Here is a 23,618-nt window from a genome sequence, read left to right as displayed (position 1 = left end):
CAAGCAATAACTGTCTACCGACAATTTCCAGAGTGTGTGTAGCCCTTCACAGACAACCTGTGTTTGTGGTGGGCTTTAAAATTGTACTCCTATTATCCACATCACATAGACTGTGCACCCGGGCGTGCATTTCCACTGTGCTAAGGTGAACCCGATGCATAAGATCTTATAGTTTAGGTCTGCAGAAATACCCAAATTTCAAGTCAGCAGAAATTTCTACAGCAGCACACTGTGAAGCTGAAGTTAAGGTGTGGAGAGAGAGAAGAAACCCTAAGCTTTTTCTCAGTTGAGTGATTTAGTCTTGTTCCAAAGGATGTGTTCTGTTGTTTTCAGCCTTTTGTCGTGCTCAAAAGGAATAAAGGTAAATTTATCTTAATAGCTGCAGTAAGAACCTGGGGCTTAAATATGGCGCACATTGCTGGCTTGACGTTCTTTTAGGCCCTTCCACTGCACAGGCGCATCCCAGCATGTCCCACCCGATCGATCTCGTTACCTTTTCCTTCCACTTGAAAATGCAGTTGCTGCACGGATGACAGGGCTTTGGCCGTTGCTCCAGGTCTGCCAACACCGTCGACAGCTTGTAGGAGTTCGCTTGCAAAAGGTCTAGTTTCAAGCTGTTCTGTGGACACATCACAGGGTCACATGAGGACATTTCACGAGAACGAGGCACAGCCACGTGAATAAAGGAATCTCCGCATATCTTCAAAGGGAGAGAGTTCTAGAAACACATACGTTCAGCTCACACACAGATACACAGGGGAAACACAAAGAGTAAGATGTCTACTCCATGCAACATAGGGGAAAACCGGGATGTGTCTTACTTAGACTTTGCTCTCGAAATTATGGCAAAGAAAACGTGTTTGATAAGTTTGTGACAATGAACAGCTTTAGACAATGCTCCATCTCCACCCCCTCCCGAGGAACAAGAAAGAAAATAAGTGTTGACTGCAGAAGGTTCTCTGAGAGCCACGAGGCAGTGTTTTAAAAAAATGGAGAATATACACAGTATCCACCAAAATGTGTGGGAGTTGTGTTTGCTATTATTGAAAGAGGCACATCTTGTTATTACCCAGAAAAATTTAGTAACATGGCTCCTCTCAACTGGAACCAGTATTGATGTGGTATCCTGCATATTTGAGTATAAAAACAAGGAGTGACGTTAAGTTCCTAGCTTCTTCCCGTTCTGGCCTTGACCTTGAACTAAAACTTTATAATTCTTTTTTGGCTCTGTTCCGTCAGGAGCAATCACATTGTAGAATACACATAGGAAGGGTGTGATTTAGCCTCTCCCTTCTACCTCTCTTTTCTCTTTCTCTGGCATAGTGTTCGTCACCCTTATGTCTCAACTATAAAGTTAAATTCTGCATCAACAGCCCTGATCCCCAGCACAGCTCACTGCACCTTGGAACAGGTACACCTCGAATGAAAGCCAGACTCCCCATCCCTCTGGTGTTAGGCCCCAGTTCTGGTGTATTTCAAAGCATCAGAGAACACATGGAGCTCTCTCTGGAGCGGCGTTCATCCCAGCCTGTGCAGATAGCATCTGCTCTGAATGCTTCTTTGCTAACCTCCTTCAATCAAATACGGTGCTTCAGGGTTCAGGAGATGGTGCAACAGGAAAGAATTTAAGTGAAGCCAAGCTTCTCCTCCAAGAACTCTTCTCTGGGTACTACAAAATCCATCAATACCACCAGTGTCCCTCTCCCTGGATGCACAGCTTGTCTAAGGGAGTTGCCATGGCATTTGGCACCCACCACATGAAAGCTTTGTGTTCATAGATATCATGAGTTCGTGGATTAACGTTTCCCTTTTCTTCTGTGTGAGTCAGGTTAGGTTTTGAACAAACGATGATAATACACTGTTGATTCTGACGATGACAAGCAAGCTTCACGCACAGACAGCCAGAGGAACTGGTGCCATGCTTTTGGTGGCCTTATTTTGGTAAATACCATGTGCATTGAATTAGTTCATTGAACATTCTGTGCCATCACAGAAAATGTCCCCACAGTCTGTTTTATGATTTCCTATAAATTACACCCACACATCATTGCAGTAGGATTTCAGATCTCTGTTCCCAAGTAAACAGATTTAGACCTTTTATTTTCATAGGAAGCATTAGGGTCATTTCTGCAGTAGCCTTCCAATGAAAGAAAATATATTCTAATATATATATATATATATATAAAGTTATAGCTGGCTGCCTCTGGCAGCTTTTCCCAAGCCACTTCGAACTCTCAAGTTGGGGACAATTATGAGATACCTACTTTCTCAGGAGAGTCGGGTTGGGTAGAGAAACTTCTCTCAGATTCCTCGATCCTTCAAAATATTATTAAAATGCCTGCTCTTCTGGGATTCTTCTTGAATTAACTAATATGAGCCGACTTCTTAGCATTCAGACCACAGCACATACCCTCTTCTAGCACCTTCCCACTCCTATCCAAATTCCTCTAAAATTTTGTCTCTAAAATAGCTCACTCCTTTGCCACACCCCTTGCCTCCTTTGCCACACTCATGACCTCCTTTGCCACACTCCCTTGCCCTTCTTGCCACACCCCCATGCCGTCTTCCTGATTGTAGCCCCGTCTCTTTCTTGTTTTCAGAGGACTCTGATGTCAGTTGAAGGAAAATAGAAAGTAGAATTGTATTAAGAACTTTAGCCGTGCCTCCACTCATGAAGTTGCATCCCAATATGCCCGGTGTTAGCTGAGAATTGCTATAATACGCTAACCAGCAGAACATCCCCCACTTAGGCTGGCAGACCTAAGACGTGCTCAGAATCTTACATTAGCTTACATTGGGCAAAATCACAGGGTGCAAAGACCATTTCATAATGGATTGAGGATGTTTCCTCGAGATTTACTGTACATTATACTGAAAGTGGAAACAAAATGGCTATGTGGGTAAACTTTCTCACCACTGTATAAAGCAAATAGTCAAGCCAAACAAGATGTCGGTCACACTTAGAGCTTCTTCTCCGAGCTCGGCCGTAGCATTTTCTGAACAATGATGTATATTATCAGAAAGCTCTATGGTTAAGTATCAATATTTCCACTTTTCAGATAAGAATGCTAACATCTCGGGTTTCTGCGACCAGCAAAGCTAAATCATAAGATCGGCTTCTTGTGAATGGCTACCCGGTGATTTCGATCACTTGCCAGGGTCAAAGTGCCTGTGATTTCCCTAAAGAATGCATCTCTTTGGAGAATTCAATTTAGAACAAAATAAGCATTTCTAGGTGGTAGGAGTTTTCCACATCCCCCAAATGGCCCGTGGAGGAGCTGGCGGTCTCAGCTCTCCCACTCAATTGTTCTGAGTCAGGAGGAAGGAGCAGCGAACAGGGTAACTGGGCTGAAAGACAAATATATTAAAAATAACCGGTTCATCACAAAATGCACTCCGCTAACATTTACCTCGTCCATTAGCGTCTCTGCATCTTTCTGGCTCTTAGCATCAGAAAAGGAGGCACTGCTGGCAAGTGCTTTAAGCTTCTGTTCCAGGCCTGAAAATGAAAGCATATTCTAGGTCACCTTTCACCCAGTCCTAGTAGGTCAGAGCAGGGGACAGTTCCCATCCAAGAGAGCCCAAAGGCTTGAAGTGACACACCCCCATAGGACTTCCTTAATGTCAGGGGGATTCTCTCTATGTAGGAGTCACAGGGCCTTACCCAATGGATAACATACAGTTCAGTTACCCTCAGCTGATGAAATTTGAGAAATGCTGGTGCTTACAGGATCTGGCTGGACTTTTCTGGATAAGATTTTGAGTTTCCTTTGGCCTGTTTCAATGTTCCTTACATTTACACGATTGTGCTAGCTTCTTCTCGTTTTCTTTACCTCTCCCATCCGAGTTCCATCAACATGAAATCCCGCGGTCCACACTCAGATGCTGGACAGCGCTGGACCACAGGTGTGTGGCTGTCTTGTGGTCTGTCCTGCTTTTGGAATCATTTCACATGCTAACTCATCTGAATCCCCGGGATGCGATTTGACATGAATAAATGTCGAATCATTTCAAAACTTAGTAAAAGGACAGAAATGAAAGCCCCAAACCATGTTAGGATCACCAAATTGCCTCTCATCCCAGCCACTTTGAGAAACAATAAAACTGTGCATTTCTAAAGCACAGCAGTGAACTACTTCTATAGTTCTCGAAAATGACAACAAATGTCCTTTTATACGTTTTTTGTTTTCTTGATTTTGATTTTTTTGAAATAGGGTCTCACCCAGGCTTCAAATCACCATGTAGCCCAGTCTGCATTCCAACTCACGGCAGACGCCACACACGACTCTTTAAGGTTTATTTTATTAATGGTGTGTGTGTGTGTGTGTGTGTGTGTGTGTGTAATACATGTGCCACGGAGCATATGTGGAGGTCACAGGATGCCTTGGTGGTGTGCCCCCCAGCACCTAACCCCCACTTCACCTTTACCTGGGTTCCAGGGTTCTGCTTTACATTATCTGGTTTTCAGGGCAAATGCCCTTACTCACTGAGCCAGCCCACCTGCCTGCATATGACTTTAACTTATTTTCCTTTAATTGAACACAACTTAGATTTAAAATGCAGTTCTCTGGAGGATCCCTGTCTAACTCCACCCACAAAAGCAGACAAATGCTAACTCCAAGTAAAGCTTCTGAGTGTGACTTAATCCTTTCCTTCATCCAGCATCCAAGGATGTTAACACAAGCCGGACACCGCACAGGCAAGACGGGAGGATGGTCACACGTGTGAGGCCAGCCTGCTCTGCTCACACTGCATGGCCAGCCATGGTTCTGTGGCATGAAAATCACCCACCTTCTTTGTCTCTTGAGGCCTTTTCAATGTCTTTCTGCAGTCTCCACAGTTTGGGTTTTATTAAAGACTTCCGTCGCTCTTTGTCCATTGGGTTCTTTGGATCTTCTTCCTTTGGAAGGAAAAGAAAAAGCCATTTAATAACACAACAGAAAAGAGAAAGTCACTGCTCCTAGTTGTTCTGAGACTCTCAGTCATATTTGGTGGTTTTAACTTTATCAGAGGGGGCAGGATTGAAAAATAAAAATAGTCTTTGGTTCGCACACATTGTTCTCCCTGTTTTAGGCCTGATTGATTGGGAGACGTCTCATTCACAATTTGTCAGGGCCCAGGGGAGCATTTTATTTAGTAAAACAAATTATTCTTGGAGGAAGAGATTTTCTATAGTGATTTCAGGTTCTTGATAAATAAACTCTTTATAGGATACCTCATATTTCATGACATTATTGATATTGATTCAAACCCGAGGCTTTTATTCATCCACTGTAGGACTCTAAAGTGTGAGCCCCAAGTTAGGATTGCCTTCAGAGTGGAACAGATGTGTACTGAATGCCGTGTTGGCTTGGTATGAGGACTACAACTAGAGCTAGACCGAATGCTCAGCCCCCAGAGGATGCTCTACCCAATTAGCTCCCAAAACACGTTAGGAGAACCAGCGATTCAAGGCCATGTGTGCAGCAATAGCACAAGCAGCAAGACTGTATGTAGACTTTACCCCGACTTCTCGGTCCAGTGAATGGAGTTCAAACAGTGCAAAGAAAGGAGAACAGGGCTCCGTGGAGAGTCTATCAGGAGCAATAATAGAAAAAGAAAAAACAAAACAGACAAACGAACAAACAAAAAACTGCTGGAAGAACATGTAGCCTGTGTGGATTAGAGGTTAGGACTGAAGCTGCCAAGTTTATGTGGTTTTGTTTTGCTTTTTTTTTTAAATTACTATTATTTTGAGATAGGATCTCACTATTTAGTTCAGTCTGTTGAGCTTGAACTTACAGCAATCCTTCTGCCTCTGCCTCTCAAGAGCTGGTACTATAAGCATAAGCCACAATACCTGCTGGTGTATGAGTTCTCATATGGATTCCTTCAGGGTTGGATGAAAAGAAAAAAACAAAAAAACAAAAAAAAACAAAAACTGGTGGCGCAGAAGGTGACTGAACCCATAAAGGAATGGAGGAGCTATTGAGGGAGTGGAAAAACTAGATCCATGGGTACTGAGAGAGAGAGAGCCTGGCTTTAGCTAAACCACCGTGAAGTGTCACACAGGACGCAAAGTGAGTGTGTCACCCCCACACAAGTATGACAGATTGATTAAAGGGTTTTCTTTCTAGGGCACACAATATGCCTCCCTGCATCTCTATGATATGCACTTCTTACTCTTAAGAGGTTGGCTGTGTTTATCTCATCCCACCTGTGACATAGAGAAACAAAAGAAGAACGGGCCGAAACCAGCAGGTATTCAGTCCCTAAACACAAAAGCAATAATTTCACCGCAGGTTTTCCACCACTCCTTCTCGGGGCTGCAGGGAGTAGAGGCCTCAGAAGTGTTCACAGCCCTTAGGTGAGAACTGACTAAACCAAGGAGCCCTTACTCTAGCCCTAAGTTCTCACCGAGGAATTCCATCATGCTGTGGCTCCTGCACTGGGTCTGTTGGGGACACCTAGTATTTAAAGGTGCATTGCCACTAATGCCATCTCTTAACATTTCAACAGAATCCCAGTTAAATGTCCCAGAATAGCCTTATTGTATCGATAAACGGTAGGTGACAGTGGTGTTTTCTGACTTTATTACATTTATTTATTTGCACCTGTTGTCACAGGACAACTTGCAGGAATTGGTTCTGTCCTTCTGCCATGTGTCTGAAATGAAAGTTACAGATATGCCAGCGAATGCCTTCACCGCCCGAGCTGCCTTGGCAGCCCACTAGGGACATTTTGATTATAACTGGTAAGAAAGCAACAGGTACACTTCACTGTCTCTCTGCCCGTCTGAGGCTCTAAAACAGTGTTGGAAGAAGGAAACGGCAATGTTCATCCTCACACCCATCTTTTCTTTTTACTTCCAACCCATCCACTTGAGGGCAGGGACTGTCTCTCCTTCTGTCCTTCTTCCCCCCACAAAAGAAGTCCCGGGAGAGGCATATAAAACCACAGCCCTTTGAACAGGGACTTTGCAGAATGTATAACAGCTCCACGAGGCTCACTGGTCCTCTCAGCTCCCTCCCCTGTCTCGTTTGCTCCTGTCTGAGTAAACAAGAAAGCACTGGATAAAAGCTCACTGCCCACGACTGAGAATCAAGGCTCTGGAAAACTTAGCCTTAAGGATATCGTGATAATCCTAGTCAGTCATTTGAGACAGATTTAACTGTACAGTTGAATTCTAGTGCTGTGAAGTTTCTTAATCATAAATTCCCACGAGCATGTCAATTGTAGGTGAGCCATCCTAACTCCCTACAGTGCAATAGAACCCTGGTTGAATTTCCCAGAATTCCCTTATTTTATCAACAAGTTGGGCTGTAAGAGCGTTTTCATTTCCCTTTGCAAGAAATCAGGAGATACAATCCCTGTACTCCTGCTCATCTAAGGCTAGAAGGGAAAGAGGGCGTTGTCCCCTTGGGCTCCTGTCACCCCCACTTTCTGCATTGAGCACACATTGCTGCTAATAACACCCTTCACCTTTGCTAAGGTAGGAAAATAATGACAATTAAAAAAAAAACAACTGGCAGGCTGGTGAGATGGCTCAGCGGTTATGAGCACTGGCTGTTCTTCCAGAGGTACTAGAGTTCAATTCCCAGCAACCACATGATGGCTCACAACCATCTATAAGGGAAATCTGATGCCCTCTTCTGGTCTCTGAATGTATATGCATTAAATAAATTAATAAAGTTAAACAACTTGCGTGGCTGGTAGACGGGGGGGGGGGGGGGGGTTAATGTGGTCAGGATTCAGAGTGTGTCCCCATCTCCTCCCTTCCCCCTCTGTCTCCTGTACTCTGAATAGGGTACCAGTTCTTGGCTCCAGCCAGTCAGGGGTCTGATTAATGCAGTAGGAGAGCATGAGTAGGCTGGCTGCGGAGATCAGAGTTGGGAGAGAGCTGGAAGCGTGGGTGAGTTCCAGCGGACAGCACAGTGGCTTCTGGAAGCCACTTGTACAAGTCAATCATCAGCTCCTAGGTACGAAGTGTGGGGCAAAGTGTGCTCCCCTGCCACATGCCGGACCCTGTGCATATTCACTCCTCCCACCACTGAAACAGAAAGGAAAAATGAAGGTTCCTGGAGTTCCGAGCTACTTGCAAGGCTGGGGTATGAAGGTCACTTGAGTCCAGTAGCTTGAGGGACAGAGGGAGAGGTTTGTTTTTGTGTTTGTGTTGGTTTTTGTGTGTGTGTGGTTGTTGTTTTGTTTGTTTTGTTTTTGATCAGCTAGCTCCTAGAACATTCTAATTAAAATGACAAGCTCCTAGAGGCAGAGAATTTCCTCTAAGAAGCAGAGTGTATGTTCAGCTCACATCTGTCATGCAAATACCCAGGAGACTGGGGCCCAGTAACAGACACGAGATAGCCGGGCTCTGATTGGGGAAGATGATCAATTTTCAGCAATAAGGATCATCCTACGGCAGGATTCCCCAAATGCCCGAAGAGTAGGGCTCAGATCTTTTGGTCCTAGTTTTCAAGGGTTGGGATCTTTAAAACATGCTAATGTCTCCCCCGCCTGGGACTTATATCTCTGTGCACCTTGACCTTGGGTAAGGAAGGGTTACACCTACTGACTTCTAACAAACAGACCGTGATGAGATGAGAGGTCACTTCTGGGACTGGTTTACAGAGCACTGTGCTTCATCTCTCTGGCTTTGCGTCTTTTTGGTCACTCATCCAGAGGTGAGCAGGCTGCCACGGGTTGTAAGGCAAGAGATGGACAGACTCATATTGCAGAATTTAAAGGTACCTGTGTGTGTGTTTGTATCTCTCTGTGTGTGCCTATGTGTATGTGTGTGTGTTTGTATGTGTGTGTGTGTATGTCTATGTGTGTGTGTGTGTGTCTGTGTGTGCATGAGTGCTTGTGAACATATAAGTGTGCAGATACAGAAAGTGGAGGCAGAAAAGAATCTTTGAGAGGGGAGGAAGAAAGGAGAGAATCAGCGAGAGGAAGGGGTTGCGTGTGACTTGAGCAGAAGGAAGACTGTTTCAGGGAAGACGGGAGATAGCAAGAACAGGGAAGAGGAAGGAGGAAAGGTCATGGGAGGCAGGGTAAATAAAAGAAAAATATAGTGGCATACACACACACACACACATACACATTTATATGCTATAATGAAATTTATATGAAAAGAAATGACATTTCCCATTTTCAGCTCTTGAGGACCTTGAGAGCCCTGCCAAGTCATGAGTGAACTTGGAAATTAAGCCTTTCCTCGTAGAGCTTTGAGACATCTAAAGTCCTTTATCCTTGCCATGTGAGGGACTGAGAGGCCCTGACCATGTAAAATGTGAGACAGTAAATGTTTAAGCTAGTGAATTGGGAGTCAATTTACCATTTGTTCAGAAAACCCTCACAATCACTGAACACCCACTTTTACAAAAGACTGTGTGATTTAAATGCCCCTCAAAGTTCATGAGATAGAAATATAGGTGGTGGCGGTGCAGGCCTTTAATCCCCAGCACTTGGGAGGCAGAGGCAGGCAGATCTCTGAGTTCAAGGCCAGCCTGGTCTACAGATTGAGTTCTAGGACAGCCAGGGCTACACAGAGAAACCCTGTCTAGAAAAAACAAAAGAAAACAAAAAAAGAAACACCTGTCCCACCACCGAGTGGAAGGACTGAGAAGACGGACTTTCAGGACATGAGACAGGATGTTAGCGTGTTTTCCTCATGAATGGACTAATGCCATTGTCCTGGGAATGAGTTCAGACCTTGCTTTCTTGTCCATGTGATGTCATTTTCCTATCCTTTTGTAATGCAACAGGGAAGACCCTGGACAGACTCACTCAACCAGGACGCTCCAGCCCAGAACCATAATTCTAATCTCTGTCAATTACCAATCTGCTGTGTTCTGTTCTGGTAGCGTGTGATACTCACTAAGCCAAAGACCCAGCAAGATTCTAAAGCTTGGCCAGCCCATCCTCCCTCAAAGGGAATACCACTGCAGGTATAGCTCATGATTATTCTTTATTTATACCACTATGTTCAAAAATAACATCTTTATTACAAAAGAAGAGCGTTCCACCCAGGCAATGGTGACACAGGTCTGCAATCCTAGCCTTCCGGAGGTGGAAGCAGTAAGATTAAGAGTTCAAAGGCCAGCTTTGGGCTCGGGAGTCTGGGGTGGGGACTTTGGACAGGGAGCAGACACTCTTTTCTTTATCACTGTTCTCAGTCTGACTTCTCAATACAGGGCCATACTGTTAAAGGCACTTCCCGCCTCTCCATACTTACAAAGTAGTCAGCCAGCAGAAGCTCCGATTTGTTTTCTAAAGACAGGACTGCAGTTTCTTCCATTAGAGCCTGGATATCTTTTTCAACATCAACCTTGCTGATAGCACAGTGGATCTGTGTGTGGCACTGGATCACCAAGAAAAGCAGAGTGGGGTGATTGAAGAACTGATTCCCGCTAACCTCCCCGTGCACACCAGAAACAGAGCTGTCTCCACTACTCACTGTGGTCAGCGTTTGTCCGAAAAGAGAAATATGTTGGCTGTATTGGTTTAAGTTATTGCATAAAAGTTGAATTCTTTCCTTCTCCAGCTCCAGCATGCTCTGAAGAGAATAAAAAAGAGGGACCATCAAGTATTTGTTATGCAAAGCATGCTAGCCTTCGCACACACCCCATCGTGAGATAGCTCGAGCAAACTGTCCAGATTTGCCTTGGTATATCCAAACTGCAGTGCAGAGGGATTCCCAGGGCAGGGATATGACTTATATATATCCTAATACCCCCATTAAGACTCCTTTAACTCACAAGCTTCCCTCTGATCCTTCACCCTCACACAGCATGTAGGCAGACGCTACAAGTTACCAGCTGTTTGTTTAAATAAAAAAAAAGGAGACAAAGAGAAAAGAAGGCATAAGACGCAGCTTTGATGCTTCAGAGGAGACAAAGGCCCAGGAAGACCTATATGCAAGTCTTAGAAATGCTTCCTGACAGTTCAGGTCCTTCCACAGTTGTTGACAAAGCAGGCAGGCCCATCCTCCTCCCTGCCTCTGGAGGAGTAAAGATGACATGATGGGTGGTGGCTTCATCAAAAGAAGACCTGGAGACAAGAACTGAGTATTAAAAAAAAAAAAAAAAAAAGAGGGCCAATGAGATGGCCCGGCAACCTCTGTTACATGATGAAAGGAGAGAACCAAGTCCCAGAAATGTCGTGTAGCCTACGACATGCTCAGGGGCATGGGTGTGGTGCACACTCTTTCTCTCTCACACACACACACATATGGGCACATGTATACACACACACACACACACACAAATGTGTGCATGTAAATATTTTTTAAAAATTAATAATAAAAACAGGTTTATTAACTGTTTTGTCCAGAATTAGGGAGGGAAAGCTCTCAGTTTCTTCTTGGTCTCATTTACCGTAGTGTTAGCAGTGTTGCCATAGTGTTGCTAAAACAAGGGCCTGGGGACATGGGTCAGTGCTTAAGAACATTCGCTACTCTTCCAAGGTTCTAGTTCAGTTCCCAGCACCTATGCCACACAGACCAGATATACATACATAACATAAATAGAAATAAAATAAGTCTTCTTTTCAAAAGAAGAGCTAAAATCAGGAAATACACACCTATCACCAGTTAAGTTACCAGGGCAGAGATAGCAAGCCTTCTTGGGCATACTTCTTCCACTGGCAAGTTCTCCATCTAGTGCCAGGGGCTCAACCCATTTTTGTTCCTAGCATGGACTTTCTTGTAGAAACTGTAATTGGTTGTGGCTCCTAGTATATGTTAGAATAAGCTCTAATGATCACAGCTAAAGAAAAAGAGGACATGTATTTGGAGTAAAGTGAGAGAAAGATAACAAAGGAGGGGTTGGAGGAAAGAAAATGATGTATTGTAATTTTTTATTGCAAAAAATCAGTAAAGTAACCACATTCTCCTGTCATTTCCTCACTTCTTTTGAGACAAGGTCTCAGGTAGCCCAGCCTAGCTATGGATGACCTAAAGGATGATATGAACTTCTGATCCTGTTGTCTCTACATGATGTGGGCAAGAATTACTGATGGGATGGTAGACATATAACAATACCTCGTGTGTGTATGTGTGTGTGTGTGTGTGTGTGTGTGTGTGTGTGTGTGTGTGTGTGTTAATGGGGATTGAACCTATGGCTTCTGTTAGGCAAATCTACTGAGTGAGCTATCTCAGCCCCAATATTCTCTATTCTTTTTTTAATTAAGGTTATTATTTTTTTATATGTGTGTGTATCTGCATGAGTCTAGGGACACATACCTGCAGGTGCCCACAGAGACCAGAAGGCATCGAATCCTCTGAAACTAGAGTTACAGAGGTAACAGGAAGTTGAAACAGGAGGTTGTGAGCCACCTGATAGGAGTAGTGGGAACTGTACAGGTCCTCTGTTAGAGCAGCAAGTACTCTTAACCACCAAGAGTTCTCTCCAGCCGCTATAGTCTTTTATTTTATGTATATGAGTTTTTTGTTTGAGAATTTCATGCATGAATGTAACATGCTTTGATTAAATGCACCTATTTCCCTCCCCTCCAACCTCTTCCCCAGTCTCCCCTCCACTTTTCCCTCTCAATTTCATGTGTTCTCTTTTTTAAATTCACTGAGTCAACTCAGTGTTGCTGTAAGTGCCTGAGTGTAGGACAATCTACCGGAGCATACATAGTCTCTCGGTCATTGCATCCCTGAAGAAAATTGACTCTCCATCAAGCAGAAGCCATCAGTTGTCATCGATAGTTTTTTGTTGGAGTGGCACTTCATGAGCCCCTTCTGCGACCATGCTGGAATTTTGGCTAACTTGATCTCGTGTCGGCCTTACATACATAGCCATCGCTATTGTGAGCTCTTGTGAGCAGCAGTGCTGTCTTTCCCAGCATGCTGTTTGAATGCACGTGCCTGTTCCCTCTGACACTTATGGTCCTTCTGATCCTTCTTCCACAATGATCCCTGAGCCTCGGGTGAAGGAGTGTGTCACAGACATCCCATTTAGGGTTGAGCATCCCACAATCTCATTTCTGCACTTTGACCAGTTTGAGTTTCTGTTGTAGCTATCTGCTGCAAAAATAAGCTTCTCTGCTGAGTGGCAGGAGATGGACTAATCTAGTGGGTATAAAGACAAGAACTTCAGGGCCACGTTGTGCTGTGCTCATTTAGGGAATATTAAGGTCTCTGTTATTCCAGGGCCTAGCCGGTTGTGGAATTTTGGCCTCGTTGATACTATCAGGAATGACAATTCTGTCTGGCAGAGCAGGCTTTAAATTCAGCTAGAAACATTTGTTGACTCCCGTAACACCCGTGCCATTACTGCACCAGTGGTCAGATCAATTGTCAGGATCTTCTGTACTGTAACATAGCTCTCCTGGCTGGTAAGATGGATGGCTATTTTTCTACCCTGGTACCTCTACGTAGAACATTCCAGCACTATGATGGATAACTAGTAGGCAATATTCTCTGATCTTCTAAAAAAAGATTTATTTATCTTGTTTTATGTGTTTTCAGTGTTTTGCTAATACATATGTGTTTGTGCCACATGTATGCCTGGTGATTTAGGGATGCTTTAACCACTGAGCTGTCTCTCCAGTCCCTGTTCTCCAGTCTTCAAGAGACTATCTGATAAGAGTAGAATCTCTAATTCTAGTCAATTCTTTTTTTTTTTTTTCTCTTTTCTTTTTTTCGGAGCTGGGGACCGAACCCAGGGCCTTGCGCTTGCTAGGCAAGCGCTCTACCACTGAGCTAAATCCCCAACCCCTGTCTCTAGTCAATTCTTAATGCTAACCTATATGAGAGCTGGGGCGTCAGAGTCTATCACTTATACGTAAGAAGATGGCCTCCAGAGTTTATGTAGGATAACAAAAATTCTACAACTGGATTATAACTTTTAGCTAGCAAGGGTGAATAATGACGTGAGGACTATACACTTGTTAGGCTTGTTAAGGTTACACGGGTAGCTTCTAGAGGAAGTTACTGGGCTCTTGCCACACATTTGATGATTTGTGGCTTTTGAGTGGGTAGAGAAGTTCAAAAGTGAGGCCAAGTGAAGCCTCAGGAGAGATTTTTAGGCCATGTTGGGACAATGCAGGCTTCAGATGCCCTGAGTATGTGCTCTGACAGAGATGGCAGACATCAGAGACAGTCTCCGCATGCTGTTTTGATAAGGCCAAGGCTCTAGGAAAACTGGTGGGTATCATTACCACAGGTGAGAACGATGGCTCAGTAATGGAGGCTTTGGTAAGCAGATGGGGCAGCAGAAAGTCTCAAGGTCACCACTAGCCTGCTCCACTTTGGAGTTCCCCTACATCTGTGTGCTAGATTTAATTTGTTGATATATCCTTCTGTGTTTGCAATTTCAGTTTATGTTTTTAGTATGATAAGATTTACATACTATAAACAACATCATTTTAAAGACACAGTTCACTGTTCTGAAGAACATTCGCACTGCTGTGGCACTTTTCATCTTGTAAAATGGAAACTCTCTACCCACGAAGGAATAACTGCCTATCTCTTCTCCTCCTCCCAGCCACTCAACTTTCTCACTCTCTGTACTTGACCAGTGCAGGTCTCAAGCAGGAAGAATCATCAAATGTATCCATAAAGCACATCCACGTCGTACACACATCTTTAAGGCTGAATGATATTCCAGCGGATGATATGCTAAATTGCTTATTGATGTAAGATCATTTTGTTGTTTCTTTAAATGGCAGCAACCAAGGGATCAACAATAACAACAAACATCTGTGCCCACACACAGACATTTAGATTTTGGGTTTTGGGAAGTCTGTAGTTACATTCTCACAACCCCCTGATTAGATGGCTACACCATTTTTGTCAAGCTAAGGGAGCCAAATGCCTCTGAGATAGTGTCTCCTGAGACTCTGTCTAAAATCACAGGCATCAGCCAATAGAATGAGACCAACTGTCCTTTTGTCTCCAGATAAAGCATTGAAGAGGCAAAATAATAGCCTATCAAATTTGTTGATCCCTCTAAGGCAGAATTAAAATGTCAAATAACAAACGCAGGTCACTGGTTTGGATCACCTCAAGAAAGAAAAAAGTCCTTACCCTATTTAAAAAAAAAAAAATCGGGGCTGGGGATTTAGCTCAGTGGTAGAGCGCTTACCTAGGAAGCGCAAGGCCCTGGGTTCGGTCCCCAGCTCCGAAAAAAAGAACCAAAAAAAAAAAAAATCTAGAAATCAGCTGTTTCAGCTTAGCAAATGGACGTAAGGGATGTGGGGGTTGGGAATAAAAGTCAGGCTTAGAACACATCGCACTCTGGGCAGCAGCTGTTGCCTCACATCGATAAGCACAGAACCACAAGCATCAATCTGCGATTAGAATAACTGGTGTCCCTTCGTAGAGATGGGAATGTTTAACAGCTTTAATTACATTTCAGGGAAATCATTAAAATGATTTGTGTTTGCTCATGAAAAGAGGCAGAAATAAATTCCACTGTGCAAAGGGGAAAAATCCATATCTCATTTAATGAGTTATTGCTTTCTAGTGTCTTGTTCTTTCTGTTTAAAAATAGTTGATAGAGAGACAAGACATTCTGGAGGGCCTCCAGCTGTTTGACGGCACAGGCGAAGGACGTACGGTCAGAGAGTTACCAAGGGATGGCAGATTTAGAGCCTGTCTCGGCTCCGATAATTCATGTTCCTCATTCATTCTCTCAGTTTCTGCTGCTCTGGCTTCGGGGTACTAAACGAGGATCCTGGAGAGATTACATTTTCATTTGAATTGCTTTCAAACAGGAAATGTGTTTTACTATTTCCATAGCAGGGATTTCAAACTACAGAACGTCTAGAAGATCCCGGTACCTTCCAAAAATCATGCAGAACCTCTGAGTCACTGTGTCTGGGGAGAATTTCCCCAGGCGCCCTGATACTTTGAGGCAGTATCTTAGGCCCACATTCTAAACACCACCCATAGTTCTTTCCCTCAAAGATAACCAGCGCTGAGCTGGAGCTCTTCAGTGCAGTGTTACCTGTCTTCATGAGTTTCACATTTCATGCTTGGAACTATAATTACACATACACAAAAGACGTAGAAGTCACAGAAGCATGTGAGTCAGTGAGCTGTGGGGGTAGACCAAGTACACAGAAGGCAAGCTATTGACGAGGGAGAACATCATTACGTAGATCAAGGTCCATGTAGATCCAGGAGGACTCTACAGTGTCATCGTTCAGGTGGCTGCTGTTCAGGAGACCGAAGACAGCTCAGAGGAAGTTAGGGTGTCGGGAACTGTGACGACACAGGGAGAGCAGACCCCAGTGGCCAACAGCACAGTGGGACACAAGGGAGTTAAAAGGGAATCCTACCCTTCTGATTATGCCTTTTGGTAGATTTAGCACGCAAGTCCAATTCTAAACAACGAAAAAGCTGAAGTCAAGCTCTTTGGGAGCATAAATGAATGTGTAACTTGCTCCCATCCCATGGCTTTGGGAGGAAAGAAGAGTGTTTCCACAATGCTGCAATTTCAAAAAAGAAAAAGAAAAAAAAAACTGGAGAGAGAAGGAATCCTTTGTTTTTCTGAAACAAGGTCTTGTCTTGCCAAATGATTGGGGCTGGCCTGGAACTTGCTGTCTAGACCAAACTGGCCTTAAACTTGAGGTAATCATCCTGCTTCTGCCTCCTGAGTGCTAGGATTAAAGGAGTGTAACACCACCACCATCACCACCACCACCACCACCACCACCACCACACACACATTTTCATATGTAACTGTTTTAGATATTTTTAAAAATTTAGAATACATAGATTAAATAAAACAAAAATATTCACGTTCTAACCAACCAGAGTTGATAAGTGTTTCATATGGTTATGTTGTAGTTTTTGTTCGTTTGTGTTTGTCTTGTTAACTTGATATAAGATAGGGTCATCTGGGAAGAAGGAGTCTTAATTGAGAAAATGCTTTCATTAAATTGGCCTAGAGGCAAGTGTGCAGGGGTTTTCTTGATTAATGACAGAAGTGGGAAGGCTGTGCACACTGTGAGTTGTTTCCCTTTGGGAATATAGTCCTGGGCTGTATAGGAAAGGGAGCTGGGCAAACCATAGGCCAGAGGAATAAGACCAGGAAGCAACCTTCTTCTATGGTCTCTGCTTGAGTTCCTGCCTCCAGGTTCCTTCTTTGGCTTTTGGTCATAGTGTCTTATTATAGCCGTAGAGACCTATCTAGGACAATGATCCTGTTTGTGTTGATTTGAAAACAGAACGGCAAAACCGTTCATATGTATTTGAAGTAGTGGTTAAGCCTGGGAAGTGGTTCTATCGCTTTATCAGGAGCCATTCTGAGGCCGAGCGGCTGGATATTGCAATTCTGTGATATTCCCACCAGGAGTGCCATTTCCCTGGTTCAACACAGATCTGGACACTAGCTATGTGTTTACAAACACATTACCTCAATATAGGTTAGGCATGAGTTGAAATTTTCCTGCATAGATGTATAAATGATATGTTTTCTGTAATATTGCTTTGAGGTTAATTCATATTTAAATATAGGTTGGGTTAATTTATAGCTGGAGATTGGCCTACTTTATAAATTAGAGCATATTGTAAGAGTATTCTTCTGATGGATATGAAGATGTTTTCTCACCATCTAATTATGAACTATCCTGTAATAAGCATTCTGTGCCTCACTCTTAAAGTACACACTAAACCTTTCTTCAGTATATACGCCTACAGGAGAACTTCTGTATTCAGGACAAGAGCACATTTCTGTTTTCCCAGATACTATTAACTTATTCTCACTAGAAGGGTTCAAGAATCTTATTTTTAGCATCCTTGCTAATACTAGATATGATCACTTCCTAGTTTTGACACATGATTATCTTTCCATGTGTTTAGTAGTGATTTTGATTTTGCATCTTATGTATTCACACCTTTTGCCCACCTTTATCAGTTTGGCACAATTGATTCTTTTAAAAACTTTATTTCATTTCATCTTATCTTATGTGTATCCACATACATGTGGTAACTGCAGAGGTCAGGTGTTGAAGTCACTGGACCTGGGACTACAGGCATTCGTAAGCTGCCTTGTAGGTGCTGGGAATTGAATCCTGGTCTTCTGGAAGAGGAGCCAGTGCTCTTAACCACAGAGCAATCTCTCCAGCTGCCAGAATTCACTCCTTGTGGGTCTGTGTCACTAACAATAACCTTTTAGATTTTGAGTTTAGTACCTAACTCATTGTTGGATATTGGTTGTCCAACAAAACACCCAATGCAGAAAACACCGACTGTACGAGTCAGCTAAAACCCCTTTCCGAATCTCTAATACATAAACTTTAATTTATATTCCTCTTCGATAGAGGTTTTTTTTTTTTTTTTTTTTTTTTAGCTCATTCTCCACTGAGATTTAGGAACAGAAAGCCCAGCTAATGATGTGCATGAGCTTCCGTTGGTGGTGATGGTCACGGAGAAAGGGAGACAATGAGAGGGGAAATGGTTTGTCTAGTGCCACAGTACCAGGGAGTGTCATAGCCAAGGAAGAAATCAGGTCTCTGGAATCAGGATCTGACCTTTACTTCCCAGGTCACACAGAACCCGTTGGAAGAAGACAATGTGAACGTCTACCGTACCTTGTAGCACTTTTCCAGGGTGCTTTCCCACTTCAGCCTAGTAGAATAGCCTGCCATGTTTTTTTGGTAGTAGCTTTCATCTTCTTTTTCCAGTTTTTCAGTTGATTTTTTCAGCTTGTTGAGGAGCTAAAGTAAAATATCGGTGTCACACAGTTACTGCCACATTTACAAAGAGTGCTCTTGCCAGCCCATGCATCGATCGTATGTGGACCAGGGACCTGTGTCTCACGTCAGTTTTTTATGAATAATAGTTATTATATACATGACAAGACTTAGGTCTTTTTTGTTGTAGTTTTGTTTTTGTTTTATGAAAGTATTAACGGACACTAATGTCCCTCAATATACCCTCAGTTTTACATTTGAGCAAATTGAATTGTCAAACACGAAGTGAATTGTCTACATCCCTCACACCAAGATGGCCAAATGACTGAATTTGACAATTTATAGTGCAGGTCTGGGATCTCCAACTCAAAGTGCAATCCATTGGCCCACCCTGTAGTCTTATTCAGTAAACCTCTAGATTTCTCTATTCCTTCCCAGGACAAGCAGAGACTTAAATCTATTTCTATAATAGGTTACCAAACTGTCTGACATCTTAGCTCTAGAAGTAAAGCTTTGGAACGAGATATCATGGATCAGAAATCTCATTTCAGCTGCAGGACAAGTTATATCACCTTCATAAGGTACAGGATTGTTCCACATCTCTGATAGGGATGATGGCTCCCACTTTGCTCTGTTCCTGAAAGGATTTGATAAGGTAACACGGGTGAGAATCACATCGCACCCTCTATCTGGCACCTCCTATAGCACTAAGCTTAATATCCATGCCCATGCTACCTTCAAGTTAAGGCAGCCAGACACATGGTCTCCTTTCATTTTGTTCTCCAGGGATCTGTCTCTCACAAAGAGTTCCCACCATGACACTTGCCTTTCTGATCACTAAGTCTCTGGGAAGTCAAGGTTATGCAAAATTCTCTGGACCACGGTAGCAGAAATGGCTAAGGAAAGTGCCCAGACAAGCAATTTCATTTCTGCGAAATGAGGATTTGGATTGGACGAATAATTCTTGACTTTAATAATCTTAAGCACGAATCAGAATTTGTAAAGTAGCAACTTCCAGGGCCCCCAGTAGAAATATCCAATTATTAGCTATCTCTGTAGTGAGTTTGTAGTAGGTCCTCAGCTGACTCTCATGAACATGGTCCTCGAACTACACTTGAAGGACCCTCCTGATGTTAGCCATTTAGCAGTTTCAAGGACACAGAGAGAGGATTTTATGAATAACCCTCTTTATGTTTAAGGACACTGTGACTAATGTTACAATAATAACGGACATTCATTCAAGATGCCGGATATGAATGCTATCCCCTTTTTAATTCCAGTCAGTACACTGCTCTTCTGAGATGTATGACCTGTGCAAGGTGCATTCCATTTTGTATTTCAGGTGTAATGAGCCACATCCATCTGTAGAAATATGAGCTTGTGCGTTTTAACCTGATAATGAAATAATAACCCGATACAGAAAAGAATTGATGGACTCAGAGGACAGAAAGAACGGCCAGAGACAATGGTGGAGCAGGAGGCAAGGCCAAGTCAGGAAGGCCTTGACCAGTCACATGACAGAGTCAGCCATATTCTCAAGGCACTAGAAAGACTTCAAAGGCTTTTCATAAAAAAAAGATGCTGCTGACCAGAGTTTCAGGAAAGTCACCCTGTAAGCAAGGGACAGTAAGAGCCAATGTTCCAGACAAAGAACCCATTCATGAATTGCAGCAATCCAGGCAAACGATGTCTGTGGTCAGGGTGAAGGGCAGAAGGGAAAGGTGTTAACGAGCTTAAGAAGCATTTAGTTCCCAGACCCTGTGAGAGAGAGACCCAACCGCCTGGTCAGGTGGGCACTCTGAGGCTGCAGAGCGGAAGAGACCACCAACACTGCTCACCCCTGCCCACATCCCTGGCCCAAGAGGAAACTGTATAAGGCCTCTGGGCTCCCATGGGGGAGGGCCCAGGAGCGGCAGGACCCCTGCCTGAGACACCACCAGAACCTGAAGGAAACAGACCGGATAAACAGTTCTCTGCACCCAAATCCCGTGGGAGGGAGAGCTGAACCTTCAGAGAGGCAGACAAGCCTGGGAAACCAGAAGAGACTGCTCTCTGCACACACATCTCGGACGCCAGAGGAAAAAGCCAAAGACCATCTGGAACCCTGGTGCACTGAAGCTCCCGGAAGGGGCGGCACAGGTCTTCCTGTTTGCTGCCGCTGCAGAGAGCCCGTGGGCAGCACCCCACGAGCGAACTTGAGCCCCGGGACCACAGGTAAGACCAACTTTTCTGCTGCAAGAAAGCTGCCTGGTGAACTCAAGACACAGGCCCACAGGAACAGCTGAAGACCTGTAGAGAGGAAAAACTACACGCCGGAAAGCAGAACACTCTGTCCCCATAACTGACTGAAAGAGAGGAAAACAGGTCTACAGCACTCCTGACACACAGGCTTATAGGACAGTCTAGCCACTGTCAGAAATAGCAGAACAAAGTAACACTAGAGATAATCTGATGGCGAGAGGCAAGCGCAGGAACCCAAGCAACAGAAACCAAGACTACATGGCACCATCGGAGCCCAATTCTCCCATCAAAACAAACATGGAATATCCAAACACACCAGAAAAGCAAGATCTAGTTTCAAAATCATTTTTGATCATGATGCTGGAGGACTTCAAGAAAGACGTGAAGAACTCCCTTAGAGAACAAGTAGAAGCCTACAGAGAGGAATCGCAAAAATGCCTGAAAGAATCGCAAAAATCCCTGAAAGAATTCCAGGAAAACATAAATAAACAAGTAGAAGCCCATAGAGAGGAGACACAAAAATCCCCGAAAGAATTCCAGGAAAACATAAATAAACAAGTAAAAGCCCATAGAGAGGAGACACAAAAATCCCTGAAAGAATTCCAGGAAAACACAATCAAACAGTTGAAGGAATTAAAAATGGAAATAGAAGCAATCAAGAAAGAACACATGGAAACAACCCTGGATATAGAAAACCAAAAGAAGAGACAAGGAGCTGTAGATACAAGCTTCACCAACAGAATACAAGAGATGGAAGAGAGAATCTCAGGAGCAGAAGATTCCATAGAAATCATTGACTCAACTGTCAAAGATAATGTAAAGCGGAAAAAGCTACTGGTCCAAAACATACAGGAAATCCAGGACTCAATGAGAAGATCAAACCTAAGGATAATAGGTATAGAAGAGAGTGAAGACTCCCAGCTCAAAGGACCAGTAAATATCTTCAACAAAATCATAGAAGAAAACTTCCCTAACCTAAAAAAAGAGATACCCATAGATATACAAGAAGCCTACAGAACTCCAAATAGATTGGACCAGAAAAGAAACACCTCCCGTCACATAATTGTCAAAACACCAAACGCACAAAATAAAGAAAGAATATTAAAAGCAGTAAGGGAAAAAGGTCAAGTAACATATAAAGGCAGACCTATCAGAATCACACCAGACTTCTTGCCAGAAACTATGAAGGCCAGAAGATCCTGGACTGATGTCATACAGACCCTAAGAGAACACAAATGCCAGCCCAGGTTACTGTATCCAGCAAAACTCTCAATTAACATAGATGGAGAAACCAAGATATTCCATGACAAAACCAAATTTACACAATATCTTTCTACAAATCCAGCACTACAAAGGATAATAAATGGTAAAGCCCAACATAAGGAGGCAAGCTATACCCTAGAAGAAGCAAGAAACTAATCGTCTTGGCAACAAAACAAAGAGAATGAAAGCACACAAACATAACCTCACATCCAAATATGAATATAACGGGAAGCAATAATCACTATTCCTTAATATCTCTCAATATCAATGGCCTCAACTCCCCAATAAAAAGACATAGATTAACAAACTGGATACGCAACGAGGACCCTGCATTCTGCTGCCTACAGGAAACACACCTCAGAGACAAAGACAGACACTACCTCAGAGTGAAAGGCTGGAAAACAACTTTCCAAGCAAATGGTCAGAAGAAGCAAGCTGGAGTAGCCATTCTAATATCAAATAAAATCAATTTCCAATTAAAAGTCATCAAAAAAGATAAGGAAGGACACTTCATATTCATCAAAGGAAAAATCCACCAAGATGAACTCTCAATCCTAAATATCTATGCCCCAAATACAAGGGCACCTACATACGTAAAAGAAACCTTACTAAAGCTCAAAACACACATTGCACCTCACACAATAATAGTGGGAGATTTCAACACCCCACTCTCATCAATGGACAGATCATGGAAACAGAAATTAAACAGTGATGTTGACAGACTAAGAGAAGTCATGAGCCAAATGGACTTAACGGATATTTATAGAACATTCTATCCTAAAGCAAAAGGATATACCTTCTTCTCAGCTCCTCATGGTACTTTCTCCAAAATTGACCATATAATTGGTCAAAAAACGGGCCTCAACAGGTACAGAAAGATAGAAATAATCCCATGCGTGCTATCGGACCACCACGGCCTAAAACTGGTCTTCAATAACAATAAGGGAAGAATGCCCACATATACGTGGAAATTGAACAATGCTCTACTCAATGATAACCTGGTCAAGGAAGAAATAAAGAAAGAAATTAAAAACTTTTTAGAATTTAATGAAAATGAAGATACAACATACCCAAACTTATGGGACACAATGAAAGCTGTGCTAAGAGGAAAACTCATAGCGCTGAGTGCCTGCAGAAAGAAACAGGAAAGAGCATATGTCAGCAGCTTGACAGCACACCTAAAAGCTCTAGAACAAAAAGAAGCAAATACACTCAGGAGGAGTAGAAGGCAGGAAATAATCAAACTCAGAGCTGAAATCAACCAAGTAGAAACAAAAAGGACCATAGAAAGAATCAACAGAACCAAAAGTTGGTTCTTTGAGAAAATCAACAAGATAGATAAACCCTTAGCCAGACTAACGAGAGGACACAGAGAGTGCGTCCAAATTAACAAAATCAGAAATGAAAAGGGAGACATAACAACCGATTCAGAGGAAATTCAAAAAATCATCAGATCTTACTATAAAAACCTATATTCAACAAAACTT

At 43.1% G+C, this 23,618-nt stretch overlaps 1 protein-coding gene across 1 annotated transcript in view; it reads right to left on the bottom strand.

Annotated features, from left to right (window-relative positions):
• Window positions 1-23,618, bottom strand: part of Nostrin (nitric oxide synthase trafficking) — a 66,110-nt gene that overhangs the window by 5,954 nt on the left and 36,538 nt on the right. The window contains 6 exon segments of the mRNA NM_001024260.1: window positions 494-619; window positions 3,411-3,499; window positions 4,792-4,900; window positions 10,214-10,339; window positions 10,436-10,534; window positions 18,526-18,651. Of these exon segments, the coding sequence (NP_001019431.1) occupies window positions 494-619; window positions 3,411-3,499; window positions 4,792-4,900; window positions 10,214-10,339; window positions 10,436-10,534; window positions 18,526-18,651 (675 nt within the window).

The sequence above is a fragment of the Rattus norvegicus genome, chromosome 3, assembly GCF_021556685.1.
Source record: "Rattus norvegicus strain SHRSP/BbbUtx chromosome 3, alternate assembly SHRSP_T2T, whole genome shotgun sequence".
NCBI classification, from domain to species: Eukaryota; Metazoa; Chordata; class Mammalia; order Rodentia; family Muridae; genus Rattus; species Rattus norvegicus.
The sequence above is the reverse complement of the archived record's forward strand: the minus strand, read 5'-3'. Positions and strand labels throughout refer to the sequence as shown.